Genomic DNA, 18,637 nt, shown 5'->3' with positions numbered 1-18,637 from the left:
AAGCATAATTATAAGGCTACGAAAACCAAACAAATTTTATTTTATAGCGATTATACACTTATATAAACATATTAATGGGTAGAATATTCAGATTCAGATTCAGATTTGACAATAAACCATGCCAAATATTACACACTGGCCCTTTAATTGTAACGTTTAGCATTAGGTCGTACAAAAGACCATCTGAGGAGTCGGATGTTCAGTTTTCTGTTACATATGTTTTGTTTAAATGGTTTTAAGCCTCTTTTTTGCTTAGCAACAATTAGCATTTGCATTATCACAGTTATCTATAGCTTAAAATTCACTGTGGTATCCAGGCTAGGAGCTAGCTTTATGGTCACTTCTGGCTCCAAAAGTCAAAGACAGCGATGACTAAAATGTCAAAAATACAAAATTAAAAAACAAAAAAAAAAAAAACAGGATTCTATGAACCAATGGGTGACCTCACGATGGCTGTGTCCATTATTTTATACAATGGTATAAGGTATAAGAATGGAACTGGCAAAGAGTAAGTTAGTGCTGAAATGACCTGATGGTAGGGTCTGTGTTTAGTATGATGTACTGGAACCTCTGATGTAGACTGGATGCTGATATTTTTCCAGTCCAGTTGTAAAAACTGCAACAACAGTTATTTTTGCCAACGCAAAATGTAAGATTATTAATTCAATTCAATCAAATTTTGGCAAGGCAGCAGGTTTTTTTATCAGACATAATGAAATCCCCTGACTGGTCAACCCTGTGGTGAAACTCTACCCACTTCATCTTAGTTTAGATTTGAGTAGGCAAGCATGTGCGTGTGTGTGTGTGTGTGTGTGTGTGTGTGTGTGTGTGTGTGTGTGTGTGTGTGTGTGTGATGAGCACAGACATGACAGTCTCACCTGACTGAACTCTTCACTTGATGCTCTGCCAGCCAGACTGCCTGTGCCTCCCCTCTGGCCTTTCAATGAAAATAAATGATCCCCGTGTGACTCTTGCATTTCGTACAAAATGGCCACAAGTCAGCAAGAACTTAATGTCCATTCCGAGGGGCAGGTAAATTAAAAGCTCCACCACAATGCTCTTAAGTTTATCATTTTTCCAGCATCAGAGCCCATGTGTCACACCAGAAAATGGACATCAAAACCACTACTCTCACTTAAAAACCCTGGCAGATGTTGCACTCAGGAAGAGGGGAATTACTAATCTGTGGTTTCAAGAAAACAATTAATCAAGCTCATTTAAAATGTTTTATGAAAATTATCATATTGTTTCACATCACTGTGATCAGTGACTTTCTAGCCAGGCATTTAGAGAGCATATTAATCATTCAATTATAATGCATTCATTTAAGAGCAGGCTGTTAAAGTAATTATCTGCCTTCCATTGAATGGGAGAAGCCAACACATTAGAATAAGACCCAAGCAACCAACAATACATCAAGAGGTTCTGACACCAGCCCCAAAAGGCATGTAGTCCAAATAATGTGTGCTACGTCTTTAAGAATGTGCAGTTATCTTTACATTAATGTGTGAATGTGCAATTAAACTGTAGTTGCACTTTAGAGTACAATCATACAGTTGGCTGAGAACAGTTTCGTGGTTTTAACATCTCTGCTGGCATATCAGCCCCGACACAGTCCAATTAACACATAAATCACATTGTGATATATCAGCAGAGACCCTCGAGTATCATTCCAGTTTTATGTATTTTTAAACGTAAAAAATGTCCTTCTTGTCGGATGATGTTCAAAGTAAATGAAAAATCCTCCAGCAAGAACCTCAGCTCTTATTCAGTTAGATGTCAGCTGTCAAATCAACTGTTCCTATTAGATGGATTGTTTAATTGATTGAACAAATTAATGCAGCTTGGTAATGAAGTGGGTTTCAGAGAATGTAGACTAATGGGCCATTTACCTCAGAGACTGTAAAAATCATCTCGCAGCAGCAGCACAGGGGGATTCAGCAGGAGGATTTGACGGCCACATGAGACATGTGAAGCATCTCCATTTCGCAAATATCTGTTAAAAAGACTTTCAAAGGTTTCATTTTACCTGTAGCTGTACAATCTGTGTGGAATTTAATATGGTCACACTGGCTTTAACTATAGTCTTACACTAGGAATATTTCTAGCTGGTGGCTTTGAGTAAAGCTTTGAGTAAAATCCATCATGTTTAGAGAAGATTGTATTTTCTAAAACTGTGCTTTTCTTTCAAGCAAACAAAATATAAAATCGGTAGAACCAAGGGTGAAAGAAAGGTAAGTCACTAAAATATGAAGATCAAAATGTTCAAGATGTGATTTCATTTTTAGATTTTCTTTGAGGGATTGATTTTCCCATTTTTGCCTCAATGAGACTGACAAATAGTGACAGGGAACATGGGGAGAGAGAAAAAGGATATGACATATTCTAAAAGGTCCCTGACTGGAATCGAACAGGCTTTGCCACAGTTGAGGTTGCTGGCTCGCCATGACGCCTCCAAGAGGTGATTACTAAAGACAGCAGTCACACATATTAAGTGCTTAGTGCTGAACCACTGTAAGATGAGGGATGGCATTCATTTCAAGGACTTTTTGTGGAATGAAAGATAAACCCAGTGACGTTTTACCAAGAGGAGGATCATTTCATGGGCCGCACTGGCAGTGAACCTTAACCATTCCTCCCTTGCTAGCATGAAATCTGCACCATGGGCAGTTCACGGGTCTATATATAGATTAGGGCGGGTTCAAAACAGACAAGCACATTGTGAAAACAGAGAGTAGTTCTTTTCACATCATGTGTGTCAGAAATTCCAAAAACACTCTCTCCTGTGTCCTCCATCATTCTGCTGATTTGGATACATAGATCCTAACTGTAGCATGGTACCAAGTTTTAAATGTCTCCAATGGACAGACACACCACTCAAAGGGACTATAAAGAGTGACTTCTCCCTGACCACAGAGTAACCTATAATTGGGGGCCCAATATCAGCCTGCCTAAAAACACAGCTTACAATATACACGTTTCAAAATAGATCATGGTATGTTGGGGCACAGCCACACTGGGCAGAGTAAGGTGGAGCCTCAAGGTTTGAATATGCTTCACTTGCTAGTGTGTGCACACACTATGAAGACAAACAAGCGCCATCCGTAGCCACTTAAAGACACTTAATGCACTCTCATCCTTGCGCTTTCATTGGGAGAGTTATCTTAGCCCTCCATAAGACATGGTGATGTGCTGGTGAAGATTCTCTTTGTGCTTTTGTGCAATGTCAAGTGGTGAAAATAAATACTGTGCATACACAATGCATGCAGCCTCTGACTGGTTTTTGATTAATGCCGTAGCAGGAAGAGCACCAGCAGTAACTGATAACATATAGCCTGACCTTTTCCCACAGAAATTAGCACATAAATGCAAGTTTTTTAAATGCTTACAAAACTGCTAAAATAGGTGATAGCCTCCCGTCTCATTGCCAGTACACCAAAGCCATGTAGACAAGAATGCCTTTCTGTTTTTTTGTAGTGGTGTGTCGCCTTCAACATCACAAACACATCAGAAAACAGGGCTAATAAACAGTAGAAAGCAGCATGGAGGCCAGTAAAATGTTACGGTGGTTACTTCTGTTTTATATACATTGATTACTTATTCAGTCTCTCTTTCAAATTCTGTGCCACCTAATCTGGAACAATGTTCAAGCGCGGTTTGGAAAGAGACAGAGGTAATTTGCATCGTGCCGGAAAGGGGGCAAAAATTAGCACGAATGCCCACTGTAACCTTTCCTACTAAAGACAGAAGCCACTTGTTAGTCAGTGTTTGTGGGGGGTTTTGTCCAGTGGAAAAAGGGGCTATAAGGTAGTTAAGTCACTTTTAACGCATTGACACAGTGTCATTTTTTTCCAGTACAGTTTTAAAATAAACTGCCACAAAGTAAAAAAGATAATTCATAAAGATTAAGTATCCTGAGATGTAATGCAATTGAGTACACCACAGAGAACCACACAGCATGAGGCAGGTCTAACACTATTTATACAGAAACTAAAAATATTATAGCAAGTATAAACCTTTGCTGTCTTGCTACAGACACACTACAGAGTATTTAAAATAGGTGATGGGAACATTTAATAACTCCAGAAAAAACACTTCTCCAAAACGTTCATGACAATCAAAAATATTAACCAGTTAGAAATATATTTATTGCACCCATGGTCCCATTTTAGTGTTGCCTTGCGCTGTTATATTTGAAGACGCAAAGAGGCACACATACATCTGCAAACTGGAAGATTTCAAGTGTTCATGGACAAGATTTTCACTTAATTCTGTGCTGAAACATATTTTTGGCCGATATATTACAGATCCTGTTCCACAGTGTTAGAAAGGAAGCTGAAATAACTGGAAGGATGCCTGTGTCCTCCATGGACTGTCTGGATAAATCTGGGTGGGGAAGTGTAAAACCTTTACTCACCCCTCGGTTGCTACAACCACTAAGGTGCCCTTGAGCAAGGCCCTTAACCCCCTAACTGCTCCAGTGGAGCTGCTCAGTTGCCAGCAGATAAGACTGTGGTTGTACTGGAAAGCTTCCAGGTGTGTGTGTGTGTGTGTGTGTGTGTGTGTGTGTGGGTGTGTGTGGGTGTGTTTTTATGTGTGTGAATTTGAAACAGGGTTTTCCAGCTAAACTACCCTGGTTAAATAAAGATTAAAACCATAATTACCAAGTCAATAATATCAATAGTGAAGCATTCATCATCATCGTCATTTTGTTAAGAGCTTACAAAGTGACAGATTTGTCAAGACGTCCTTTTACTTGGAAGGTACATGCTATGTGGTAAATGTACCTATTTTGTAAATTTAGATTCAGCTGTCACCCGTTTCACTGGGGTTGGATTTCAGATTTCTCTTGCTGTGAAGCATTAATATTTAAAATAAACATTTCTGTAAAACTAGCAAAATTAAGCTCTTAAGCTCATAAGTAAAGCTCCACGATAACTGGAGACTGCATAAATCCAATTTTGTAAAAAGCCACCCAAGTAAGCCTTGTTAGCCTATAAAATTACCTCCAGGCTATCTGCTAGCCTAGCTTGTCATTAAAACTGTGTTTTGTTTTGTTTTTCCAAGATTCTGGTTCTCACTCTCTGTTAGCCAAAGCCATGTCACAAAAGTCAAACAAGGCACTTGTCCATTTCAGCAGAGCCCAGGAACAGGGGTGAAGAGAGAGGATGGCGAGAGGCTGTGAGAGGCACTTCCATTCTACCCTCCCCCCCCTCCTGAACAGTAGCAGATGACAATAGCTTCTAAACCAGGGCACGCCAGACATCCTGACAAAGGCAGGCTCCTCCCAAGCTGCTGAGTCCCTGTTCCCAAATAAACATAGCCACAGGGAGAGGGCAGGAGTCGGGGATGTGGTGCTTGCCATGACCAGACTAGCGGCAAAATGAGTCCTTCCGCACAGGAGCAAAGCATTCTGCCAGCGAACCATAAAATTCATGCTGGACAAGGCGAATCTCCTGACAGACTACGAGGCTCAAGCGCAATCTGCCTAATTAGGGCTGCAACAAAATATAATGCTGTCACAATAATTTATTTAAAAAAAAAATAAAAAAAATCTTAACTGAAAAGCACACAAATCTATCTCCACATAAATTGCCACAACGGTATAATGAGAATGCCATTTAGCTCTTACTCACATGTAGGCAGGCGAAAGGGGTGAGGACCTGGATGTCTTAAGAACTGGCACTGGGAATTTCCAGCTGACAGGAGAACCGCTTTTCCATTTTAACGGCATGTTGTTGTCACCAGAATGGTGCTACAGCAATACCAACAGCAAAGACCATTTCCATGAAAAGGTTTCCAATGCAGTCTTCCATCCCACTCTGCCCACACCATTTAAGGGGGAGGGAGAGCAGCAGCGGCAGCAGCAGCAGCAGCAGCTACAGAAATACCCTGGTAGAGGCAGTGCAGGCTACAGTCAGGGTTGTGACTTTAGCGGCAGCACTGAGAAGCCAATAGATTGCATCCACCACGACTACTTGCCCTGCTGCATTCACGGTTGTCTCGTGGTAGGAGGGGGGGGGAGAAGCCCAGCCTTCCCATCACCCTTTCAGGGTTTGTGAGTAGCCCAGTAGCTGAGCAACAGCGCCACCTTGTTAAAGGAGATGTGATTACAGTTCTGAATTCGCTATGATGAGAATTAGGAGGGAGATAAAGGAGTGAGAGAAAGAGAACAAACTATTTTGACATTGATATGATTCAATTACTTTGAAGCAAATAATTTTGCTGGCCTAGGATTTATTGTGAATTTGTGGAATGTGTCAAAGCTCAAAATAAAATCTGCAACATACATCCAGGCCAGTTGTTCCTTATGTGATGAAGTGTGGGTTTTAATTTTATCAATTATGTGTCAGAAAACCATAGGAGCACTATATTACCCTTCTGGAGGATGTAGTAGAGAGAAGCCACAAAATTAAAATTTGTATTATCCTTCACCATATGTCTTTGTCAACATTGGCATTCCAAGTCTTAAGACTCTTAAGCCGCACAGGCGAATTAACTGATAATTCTGAAAGCATGCTCACAAATTCCTCTGCTTAAAATATAGGCCTTTCCCACATATCATGTTTGGATACGGCTGTGTTTGTGCTTTGGCTAAACAAAACAGACAGTAGGATAAATGAGCATTATTCTGGAGCATTCATGGGTGGAGTGAGCCGTAGTCAGGCCAAGTGCAATCAATGTAAAGCAATAAAGGGGGACCAACTCAGTTCGGCAAACATCTTATAAACTTAATGACCATTGCAAACTGCTAGAAAGTGCCAATAACAATTTCACAAACTCCAGTTTTAAGCTATCATAGCCATAAGCCTCAAATCCATATTGCACCACCACAGTGGCTGGCCCTGTGGGCTTGAATGGCAACGTGGTGTGAATGCCACGGTGCGCTCATTAGTCCAACCACTATCACTGTATATCTGGTTCCCTAAGACTTACCAAGAGACCAAATTACAATGTTTGTTTGCAATAACTTCCTGCTGTGAACCCCTGCACAAACACTGCCTCAATCGTTTAGCTTTTAGCCGCCTAAATATATGTCCATCTAAAGAGAACCACTTCAACTTGCCATCAGACAGTCCTTTCTGACAGGAAACCGAACGAAGCCTTTATCTCAAAGCCACCAGACTCCATTGACAAAAACTTCATTTTACTGAAGATGAGGGTTGGCAGTCCACCGCTGCCTCGATTGGTTAGTGTGTGAGCGGAAAAAATGTTCCAAATATAGCGTACAGTTAAACTGACAGGCTACGTTTTGCTGCGGATCCCATCCACAGTAGTACATTCCAGCTTTGGTCGTAGTAGATATGATTTTTCAAAGATGCTAGCATGGCAACACAGTACATAAAATAAGCACAGCAGAAGTGCTGACGCTTCTGCTGTGCTAGGTCGGACCACCATGTTTAACTGTATATCTTCAAAGGTTACCAATGAAAATGACCACAGAAATAAACATGTTGTCGATTTCACAAATCTCCACAACTGAAATCAATTGCCAGTTTTGGAAGTGATTGTCATTGTCAGTGTAACGTCAAGGTGCTAGCTACACTTCTGGTATTAGAAACTTTTCCTAAATTATGCAACAAAGCTTTAGGGCCAGACACAAACAGGAGATGTTGAGGCTCATGCTTCGGAGTATGCTGGAAAAGAACAATTTTCCCAAGGGTTAGTATCCCCCGTTTCAAATTTTGATCATCATTAAAAACATGTTTGATTACAGTGCTTTATAAAAGCTCATGGTAAATACTGCCCAGCATCAACCAAAGTTAGCAACAAGCTGCCAGACGCAGGCTCGCAAGCAACAGGTTTTTTTTTTCTTTGCTATTCCCTTGTTTACAGAGTGGGCGTGCGGCAAGCAAACCCAGTGATGCAACTTATTCTTTTGTGGTCATGTACAGTGGCAGTGTCACTCGAATAAGCATTTCTAAGACAGACTGCTTACGCACCAGTATGAAACAAAACCTGGTGAAATGATGTGTGTGCATCAGTGCTTTCTGAACATTTTAAGCACCCTGTGGTCATTTTGGTCACTATAATCATGATATGTAATTTTCATACCGTTTCATCTCCACTTTTGCCTTAACCCCTAAGCCACCAGGACGCCCAATCAACTCTCAATTTAAAACCGCTCATGTAAAAATCACTGGAAAACAATCAAAGAAGGTTTGAGCAGATGAGAGGGCACAACGCTGTACCTAATGTGGGACCCAAAAAAAGAAGAGAAAAATTCATATCTCACTGAAAACAGAAGCTGTCACGCCTATCGTCTCGCCCCACTTTTATCAAATCAATTAGATTTGTTGGATTATTGGGCAAGAGATTAAGACACAGCAACTGCTGATGTAATTCATAATTCTATAATATATTCAATGTCATCTGAGGTAAAAGGGAAGCTTTGAACTATATAAAAGCCCATAGCAACTGGTATCTAAGAGATTAATTCCAGTTTAAAGACCTCAATCAGGGGAACAAAGCAAATGCCCTCTTACTGGCTTGTGACACACAGACAAAAAAACCTCAGTATGAGTCAAATTACTACAAAAGCAATGGCACCCACAAAATTAGGATACATAATCACTATCAGGGTTCACAAGTACAAAAAGCGGCATGGATAAAGAACAGCAGTCCATGGTAGTTCAAAGTAAAAGTGATCTTTTTCCATGTTATTCAATCCCAAAGTTCAGATCACCTTCAGATTGTCCAGCTATTACAGGAAAAGGCTTCAAGGGAGATGTTGAGGTGGGGGCACAAGTTGCTTCCACCTGCAGCTCCATCCTGATAATAACCTTGTCATCAAACCTTCAAGTTTCCACCATCCTCCATCCCAGCTTACACTCTTAATAGCAGAATGACCTTGCCTCGCCTGCAAGGGCAGCAGTCATTCCCTCTCCTCTGTCAAAGCCTGAAAACTCACTGCTGCACCTGTTATCCTCAGTTCAACTATATTACTCTCCTCCCAAAATCTCTGCCCCCCCTTGTAAAGACATCTAAGTCAAATAATCCCCGTAGTAGCACTGCAAAAAATCCCACACATTTCCCATGTAAAGATAATCATTTTAAAAGAAAGGAACACGATAAAGTGAGGGAGACTTGATACTGCGTTATGCCTCTTTCATTCATATAAACCGGCCAACAGTTTATTCTAGTATCTGCTATTGAAGTACCATAACATCCCATCCAGTTGGTGTAGTGTCTCATCCACCTCCACACAGTCAGAATTCTGTTCACGAGTAAAGGAGAATTTTTTGCCAACAGATTGGATCAAACACACAGAAACTATCAGGCGAGCTGCCTTCATGAGTATTTCAACATGCAGGTCTCATTCCAATAGGAGGCTGAATTCAACTATTCAGTACTACATATGGTAAGGTATGCAAGAAATAATCAGTAAAAGTCAGTAAATATGTCGTCAGATCTTTTATCCACACTCATACATTTCAAGCAGGCAATGCTTCAAGTGGCTGGCATCTTTCTTGTTTTTATGTTCCGATATATAATATAATTACCACATAAACAAACAAGTCACTGTTTACTGGAGAAAGTGAGGTCCCATAGAAATCCCACAAATAAGAAAGAAGCACAGAGAGGGTTTCTGAAATATGTGGCTGAAGCCCACAGTATATTTCTCCCTGACCGTCATGTGTTTGGGTGTGCCCAATCATGACTGACAGGGAGTAAAAGGAGTTCTGTTGATCGTAATGTGAGAAATCCCTGCTTCATTATAAAGCCAAGTTTTCATTATTAAACCACAGTTCCTGTATCATCTCCATTTGTCTTTGCTCTTTTGCAGCTTACTCACATACAAACTAATATTCATCTGTAGCCAGCTAAAAGAAAAACTTGGCCAAATGTATCACCCCATCTGTCATTTTCTCTGATGCCATAAGTCGTAGGCTTGATCTTGAGAAATGTGACTGATGCCTAACTTTGATTTATTTGCAGATATTCTGTTAGAAGTTGAGAATAAAATGCATGATCCACCATAGTTTTTGTTATGTAAATCAAACTCCCACACGTGGCCAGCTTGTAAAATGGTTTGTTTGTTTCCAGGCACCAACAGTGGGCCCAGTCAAAAACCCAATTTTCAGTGTTTGCGTACCAAAAAAGGGGGCTGTGACAATACTGTCTGAGTGACAGAATGACTGCTGGGAAATGGTGATAAATTAGATTATCCTCAGGCCATTCAGGTGTGGACAACTGCCACAGGTGAATTAATGGAGCAGAAACACTGAATTATCTTTCAAGCCATTGGACAACACTCCGGTAAAACTCTTAGCAGTGGTTCTCAACCCAGGTCACTGGGCACAACAGCCCTACAGCTATTCTTTCCCACAATCTAATCAGGGATTACTTGATTAACACCTGTGATTCTGGGTGGAAGCCATTTCCTAGCCTGGGGTGACTCCAGGACTGATAACTGCTGTCCTGTGTACAATTTAAGTGCGGTCAACCATCAATCCTGCCTCAAAATGTGTTTTTTTTTCTCTAACTATCCAGAGTTTGTGAGCAAAAAAAAGTGGAATGTGTTCAAAAAATATTCACAGTTGCTAGCAAAATAATGGAATAAGAAACATTGCACATTACCTGTCATGTAGTCCGATGGGCATCGTTTCCCCTCTGTGTACAGGGTGCTCCATACCCTCGCCAAACCACACCTCAAAAAACATAAACATAGTACTTTAAACATCTGATTTAACACACAGCTGTTAAATGTAGACAGGTTTCAATTCAGCACTTGCATGTCAGTTTCGCATGTGTACTTTTAATAGAACTTCCTGTTTTATGTTTTACAGTCTGTAGACTATTTTTGACAATTTATTGCCTAATGGGGGCAATATGTCAGTGTCGTAACCGAGAAACCTTTTCCATATAATCAACCATACATATACATCTTTTTTATTTGGTGTCCTATCTCTAAAAGATAAATGGAAAACAAAATCATTATTGCACCACAGATCACAAGTAACACTGTCTTAATGTTGCAAAAATGTGAATACACATCTTAAATGCTTATTTTCTGCAACTGAGATGAACAATTACACAATGCCTTACATAATTTAAACTTTAAAAATTTTTTAAAGTTGTCTAACAAGATCTAATAATGGCACCTGTTTTTTGTTTTTCAGTCTGCACACTATTTTAGACACACTTTATTGCTTAATGGGTGCAATATCTCAGTGCTGTAACTGAGAGCCTTTTCCATATAATAACTAATGCATGTAAGTTTTATGAATTTGGTATGCTATCTCTTAAAATTACATGGACACAAAATCGTTATTGTACCACAGATCACAAGTAACGCTGTCTCACAGTTCAAAAAATGTGAATACACATCTTAAATGCTTATTTTCTGCAACTGAGATGGACAATTACACAATGACCTAACATACTTTAAACTTACAAAAGTTTCAAAATTGTCTAACAAGATCTCATAATGGCACCAGAATTCAGTAATCATCAAAACTTATTTATTTCTCAAAGAAAACATTAGCGTGTTTGGTAGCCTTTAGCTCCACACACCCTCTGGCCTTATTATTTATGAGTCACACTGTAAATTCATCTTCACTTTGGATATAAAATGTCCTTCAGGAAATAATAACAAGATGTATGGGCGTTTCTTGACCCCTATCCCCTGCTGAAATGTGACAGTTGCATCACATTTCTAACTTGTTGCTTTACCCAGAACTAGGCTAATTGAAGCTAAAAATACCAGCCGTGTGTGTTACTTGACAGAAAGATCTTCATGGTATTTTAAAATTCATCTAATGTGGTGTAGAAATGAAAGAAAGCAGGACGATGTCTCGATGTTTCAAAACAACTGCAACTGGTACACACGTGAATTTGGATACAATAAAGTTTCCTTGCTGCTAAGTGCCTGTTGTTGTAAACAAATTGAAGTGACATGATTTCAGTGACACAAAACTGATATAGTTGACAGTTTTCCTTTGCCAAGTGTTGCTCGCTGAGCTCTTAGACAAGACACAAAGCCGGTAAGGTTAGTCTTTTAAAGCTAAGTGTGATACATGTATGGAGAAACTAAGTGCATGGCGAGGTAACGTTAGCTAACTTGCTTGCTAGCAACGGCTCTAGGCTATCGTGATTTAAAATGTTACTGTTAATTTAGCCGGATTAGACAGTTATATTGTCACAAGAGGCAACGCTGTCAGATCGGAGCTTTGCTCATTTTCTGGCCATGTTGGCTCAACACAGTCCTTACATCTCCAGTGGGAACAGGCTAAAGCTAACTAGCTGAGCTAGCCCTTTAACGTTAACACTGGCTAGCTTGACATAACGTTAACGTTAGATGCGGACAGTCGACTGTTTGGCTGTTAAGTTGGTTACAGTTAAATATCGCATGCTAGCAACGTTAGCTTAACTAAAGACAGCGTAAAAGACCGGGGTCTTAACATGAGTTAGTTGGGTTAGTTGTTAGTTAGTCTGGTTGGTTGGTTTGCCACCACCAACATATGACTGTGACTACCTGTCAAGCTGGTATTTGTTGACCTTAATATGCTATATATTATATTTCAATCACCGTATGTAGCTTAAATACACTCTGTAAACTTTTAAAAAACAGATTCCATACCTTCAAAAACGAGATATCGTTAACTAGCGTCCTTGTTTTCCTTCCAAGCCCTCAAATCCACTTATACCACTGGAGCCTCCTTCTTTGTTTTATCCAATGGAATCGCGTCTTACTCGGAGAGCTGGAACATCCGAACTTTCCATTGGTTGGAGAGTATGGCAATCTTTTCTCATTGGCTCAAAACTTCCGTTACTAAATAAAGTGTTTCTAAAGACGAGTGGTCTTTCTGTGAGGCGTTTGTACCCTCAAACAAATGTCTGTAGTGCTCTGCTCCAAAACGATAAATTGTCATCATTTAGAGTCCTCCCAACACCCAGTTATAGCTACAAGGGAAATTATGAAGTATGAACTTACAGAAAAGCCTTCCACTCAATTTAGAATTTACTGTAACAAGCACACAGTGTATGATGCAAAGAAGGACTCAGTGATGTGCTTGTAAAGTTCACAAAAGCAGAAGTCGGATTTTTTTGAGTGCTTTAATATAAGTGTGGTGAAACTGTACATTTCCAGATGAGTTAATGACAGGAGCTGTCTGTTTTAACAGCAGACATACAGTGGATGTGATTGCTGACATTGAAGTCAACACACATTACTAATAATGTACATTGAAACAAATAAATGTGTTAAATATTTCAGTTTGCATAATAACCCCCTATTTTTGGTACCATCAAAACAATTGCTGCCTCTTCAAATCTTTATCTTTTTCTCTCAAGAGGAGACACTCCAGGTAAACAGGGTAAAACTATCATATATAAAATATAAAATACATCACCATGAAACTTTCCCAGTTGATTACTCACATAAAGTTGATTTATCTTTTTTCTTTTTATGTATGATTGCTGTAACTTAATAGGGGAGGTATCTTCATAAGCCATTTTTGGCTTCTAACCACTCCTGGACAATGTTTTAACTTTTAATTTCTTGTCTTTTATATACATGTATTTGCAAATAAATAAACTAACTAAACTAAGTAAATTAGTTTTCGTACTACAAGTTTATTAAAAGTTTATGATTACATATTCAAATGACACTTTGTCTAATTAATATGCAGTAATTTGCATATTCCCAAATAGAAATCTAAACATTGGATGAAGCCAGGTTCAAAATTTTTTTATTTTTTTTTAGGAGTCAAAGGTTTTACAGAGGGGATTTTGGTCATCTCCTTTAGTCACTCCATGAATAAAAAATACTATCAGGAGCCATAAAAGTATACGCTTTTGTTAGGTTTTTAAGAATATGTTATGTAAAATGATAAATGAACAACCCCCCCTGTGAAAACCTTAACAATATAGACAAGAATAAAACTGGAGAGTTTGGTGTGTGTGTAAGTGAATGAGAAAAAAAAAATGTGGAGAAAGTGGTTTTAAAATGTGTATTGTTAAATTCCATATTTATAGACAAAAAAAGTACACAGGGGAAGAAGGTGCAATTTTTAATTAAAAGATATAAAATGAAACTTTCCCAGTTGATTACTCACATTGGGACAATAATTCTTTTGTAGCACAGGTTTTTAAAATGTTAGGTTTAAACATGCAAATGATGCATTATCTAATTAAATGCGCATTTTTACGTACTTTTCCACTACAGAAACCTGAACTTAAATAAATACCTAATTCTGTAATTTGGACTATTTCTTTCCACTAATCTGAAATAAGACATGGGAGCTAAATAGGCCCAAATCTCAAAATTCATGAAGATAAAACAAAACTAAACAAGACAAAACAAAACAAACACCACCAACAACAAAAAACTATGCTTTTGCCTTTAGTGTCTCCTTTCAACTTCAAGTATCTCTCTCTCTCTCTCTTCACACACACACACCCTCATTATCTTCAAACTCAGAAGCTTCCCCAACAGAAGAAAACATGTAATGTAAATCAAAAAGAATGAAACAATGATGTAAAATAGCTTCAGGTGATACATCTCTGTAGGTCAATTGATTCATTGCTCATATAAAAATAATTCTATAGGCTACTGCACTCCATCAGTTCGAGGGTTGTCTTTCAGATTTTTAGCATTTCAAATTGGACGCATTCACAAAAATTGTTTGGGCACAGGAATAATGCTCATTTATTTATTTCATAATGCCTGATATTTCTCTTTAAGTGTTGTTTAATGCTGAAGAAATTTAAGGATTCTTGACACCCATTAAATCTCAGCATTTTGTTGTAGTTACTAATTGATAACATCACTTTAAAAAAAAAAAAAATGAGGAAAAGATAGACAAGGAGTCAACCCTATATTTAAAAATAAGTCTGTGAAGAATTAGTAATTGTTTACTACTGAAGCCTACAATTTAAAATGCATCCTTATGCATCAAAACACGCTGTGTGTTTGGAGTTTAATTATCAACATTTAAACATGGCTGAGGATAATTAATAGCTTAAAGCATGACAGTGATTATTTTTGCAATGCATATTCAACATGCTTGATAATATTAATGCAGCTACACTCTTACAGTATGACCAAAACAATTTAATGTATGCATTCATTAAAATGCATGAGGCTCTTTCAATAATCACTCCTCTACCTCCGCCACCTTTTTTTGTCCTCTCCAATCATCAATTAAATTGCAGGCTCATTATTAATCAACTGCTGCATTGATCTGGAACAAAGAGTGCTTTGGAACAGGCTTCAAATTCAGTGGTAATTCTGCTGAACTGTTGGCGACTCTACACTTCTATGTGCCTGCCTACATTATGTGTGAATGAATGGGACCTGCAGCTGCTAATTTATGTGCATGTTTTACCAACCAATTCTCACCTCGTGACTTGCACTGGCTGCTGAGGAGGCATCCAACTGGTATACAGTGCCTTGTAATTACATTCTCTGTAGTACAATGAAAATTCATAATCAAAGATTCCCACACATTTTCCAGAATCTGTTATTTCTGTATCATTTTTAACAACAACAACAGAAAAGTTTTGATTATCACTGTGAATGAGGCTGGGTTACACATATACCAGAGGTAGAAAGAGGCAGAATAAAGCTTTATAGTGTGAAGTATGCACAAGTTCTTAGAGAGAAAAGGCAGAATGTGAAAGATATAAGACGCTTTAATGTAGCCTGAAGAGACAGACATGAAGAGTCGGAGCCTTGCAAGGGGGGGGGGGTATTGATACACGACAGATGCAAGGGCCAAAAAATTTACATTAGGAAGGACCTCAACAGCAGTTGGCTAATTCAGCAGGATTCTGGGGTATAGAGTAGGGGATGAAAGTACATTAAGGAAGCTATGATGATGAATGAATAGCCTCATGAATAGAAAGACAAAGGAATCATCACAGATCTGTATAGGTGTATATGTAAGCACACAAGTAATAAGAAATTACACTGCAAACATGTCAGGAATATGTTTGAGGAAATTTAAACATTTAAAATTAATTGAACGTAAGGGAAATGGAGAGTAGGGTGTGGAGAGCATTAGAGTTAGAGAAGATGGAGAGGCAAAAGCCATCCAAGCCGTGGTACAAAAACAAGCACATACTGTAAATTCTCTTCTTGTTTTGTTTAGTATTATTACTGTTTGTTAGCTAGGGTGTTCATTTGTGTTGATTTCCCATTAGGTCTTGTTCTTGTTAGTATTAAATACAGTAAATAAGCAAGGTCAGCGTTTAGAGCTATAAGGCGTTCATAAATGGAAAAATATTGCCTGTAGTACCCCTTTTTAGCTAAATATGGACGGCCAGGGAGCGACAGCCGACCCTTGGCTTCAGGAGTTCATTGGAATTGAGTCTCAGAAACAGAGATTTCAGAAGCTGGTGCATCAAATGACGAAGGTTTGCTGGGAGAAGTGTGTGGATAAACCTCAGTCAGATAAACCTCAGTCTCAGTGCTCTCTGGTTAGTTTTCAATTGTAAAATGTCCTGGTCAGTGGCCTACACATCTATCTTTTATTATTAAAGGGGGGCACCACATAGATTAAGAATATCAATATGTTGTTTCCATGGCTTAGGAAAGTTCAATAAATATTTGTGAACATGAGCTACTCTCTAATAGCCAGAGACATAGGTCTCAAACTTGTGATGTCACAGGGTATAAAGTCTGGAGCTGCTCCATAGACAATGCATTGGAGACTGATTTTGTGGACCCACGGAAGGTTTGTTTTCTTTTTTATACCTAAATGAGCTTTATTGTATCATAGTGTTCTCAGTTCTGAAACCAATAATGTACCCATATACTCAGAACATTCCCCTGGGTGCTCTCAGTGTCATCTTTCCAAATTCATCATCTATAGAGCAGCTCTAGACTTTATGCCCCATGACATTTATTGTCTCCCAGCAACAGCCAGAAGATCGGGGATGCAGCCTTTGTCGATTACACCCCAAAGCTATGGAACACACTACCTATAGATACATTGCTAAATGTTTTTAAAACAAAAGCTACAAATGTATGTGTTCACTTTAACTAGCTCTGACTTCGTGATACAGGTCTGAAACTCTTTCTTTTTACGCTTTTACTTTCTATTTACACTCCATGTTGCTGCAACTCTTTTAAAATCTTATCTGATTTTATGATATATAGTTTTACAGCTCTATGATTTTATGAATCAATTCTGTTTTATGTTCATTCTGTCTATTTTCTGCTTATACTGCCATTGTTGTAAAGCACTTAATGCTGCATTTCTTGTATGAAAGGTGCTTTATAAATAAAGTTTATTATTATTTTTGCTTTATTATCACAAATTTGAGTTAGCACTCTAATTTTTGGATTTGGGAGAGTGTTTACTTATATTTTTGGACTGTCTTAAACCACAGGAATAACATGTGTGAACTTTGAAAATGGGTGTAGTCCCCCTTTAACAAAATTTTAGACATTATTGTCAAAAGAAATCTTTGTTTATGTTATAGATTTATCATATTGTCAAATATCTCTGTGTCATCTGGCTCAAAAATCTCCACACCCAGCATCCCATGACACATCAACAGCTCATCCCTTGTTTTATCATTTCCTTGCTTGTTGTTCTGTAATGCGTCCAGTAGGTGGCAGTGACACGTCACAGTAATCTCCACCAATGAGGTAGAAGAAGAGCTCGCCTGGGCCCCGCCCTTTGACTCACCTCGCTAATGTATTTTTTGTGTTACTGGTTTGTTTATGACGCGGTTCACTGGCTCCGTTAGCTTGACGTCTAATCAAGTGTACGCTGTTTTAAAACGCGCTTTTTGGTGTTTGCTTTCATAGAAGACTCTCGCTGTGAGCGGGACAGATTTATATCAGGGTAGAAAGCTAGTTAGCATTAGGCGTTGGTCAGTCGTACGGCCAGATTACATTTGTTAGCCTAGCATTTGGCTAGTAGCGCTAGCGTCTAACTGTTACTGTAACGTTATGGAGTGACGTTGGACAGGAAAGTGGTTGACGACGCCTGGGTCAAGCCTTTTAAATTATAACATAAATATAGAGGGGGCAGGGTATAGAGAGACAAGCGCATGTGTGTAACACTTCCTCTCGCAGGTTAGGCTTTTAGATAGCTGCCTGGCGACGAACTTTGACTAGCTAGTGAGCTAAATTCATGTTAGCATGGCGTCAGATACAAGTGACACCGAGGAATTCTATGATGCTGCTGAGGACGTTAATTTCACTCCATCTCCCAAAGTGTAAGGAAACACTTTTTGTAATATTATTTCAGATAACAGTGACTAATGCACACGTCTTTCTGCTTGTTTTAGGCCATCTTGTGTCATGTTAACGTCATAAGTCAGTTTAGCAATGACAGCTAGCGAACGTTAAGTTAGCAAAATCCAGATTGCTGCCGATAGCATCAAGTTAACTGAGCTGCTTCAGAGATAAGTCTTAAAGGGGGCAAATTAATGTCCAGTCAATTTAGTATTTAAACTGTTAAAATATGTTGTATACAGTGATACAGTAACGATGCTTCAGGTCACCAGCTGTTTGATGTCAATGCAGGCGGAGTTAACCCCAACACACACAGTCACATGATGTTTTTCCTGAGATCAAATGGACAGAAACTTTGTTTATTGTGTCACCAAAAAGATGCTATTGCCTGTCATTGTGGGAGCTATTTGTTTTGGTTGGTGGGGACGACTTCAGTCAAGC

General features: G+C 38.9%; 2 protein-coding genes across 3 annotated transcripts in view; one reads left to right on the top strand and one right to left on the bottom strand.

Moving 5' to 3' along the window:
* The window catches only part of klhl13 (kelch-like family member 13), a 48,836-nt gene extending 36,162 nt beyond the window's left edge, over positions 1-12,674 (bottom strand). The window contains exons 1-2 of one of the 2 annotated variants that reach the window (XM_050040629.1): positions 12,584-12,674; positions 10,582-10,652 (exon numbers count right to left, since the gene is read on the bottom strand). In XM_050040629.1, coding sequence (XP_049896586.1) covers positions 10,582-10,634 — 53 coding nt within the window. In that variant the 5' untranslated portion in view covers positions 10,635-10,652; positions 12,584-12,674. Of the gene's footprint in view, positions 1-5,636; positions 5,940-10,581; positions 10,653-12,583 lie in introns of those variants that run through there. The other variant, XM_050040628.1, reaches the window with a different exon arrangement.
* A 4,974-nt stretch (positions 12,675-17,648) lies between these two features.
* The window catches only part of wdr44 (WD repeat domain 44), a 10,901-nt gene continuing 9,912 nt past the window's right edge, over positions 17,649-18,637 (top strand). Inside the window, exon 1 of the mRNA XM_050038474.1 lies at positions 17,649-18,177. Coding sequence (XP_049894431.1) covers positions 18,101-18,177 — 77 coding nt within the window. The 5' untranslated portion in view covers positions 17,649-18,100. The remainder of the gene's footprint in view (positions 18,178-18,637) is intronic.

Source organism: Epinephelus moara, chromosome 3 (assembly GCF_006386435.1).
Source record: "Epinephelus moara isolate mb chromosome 3, YSFRI_EMoa_1.0, whole genome shotgun sequence".
Taxonomy (NCBI): domain Eukaryota; kingdom Metazoa; phylum Chordata; class Actinopteri; order Perciformes; family Serranidae; genus Epinephelus; species Epinephelus moara.
The sequence above is the reverse complement of the archived record's forward strand: the minus strand, read 5'-3'. Positions and strand labels throughout refer to the sequence as shown.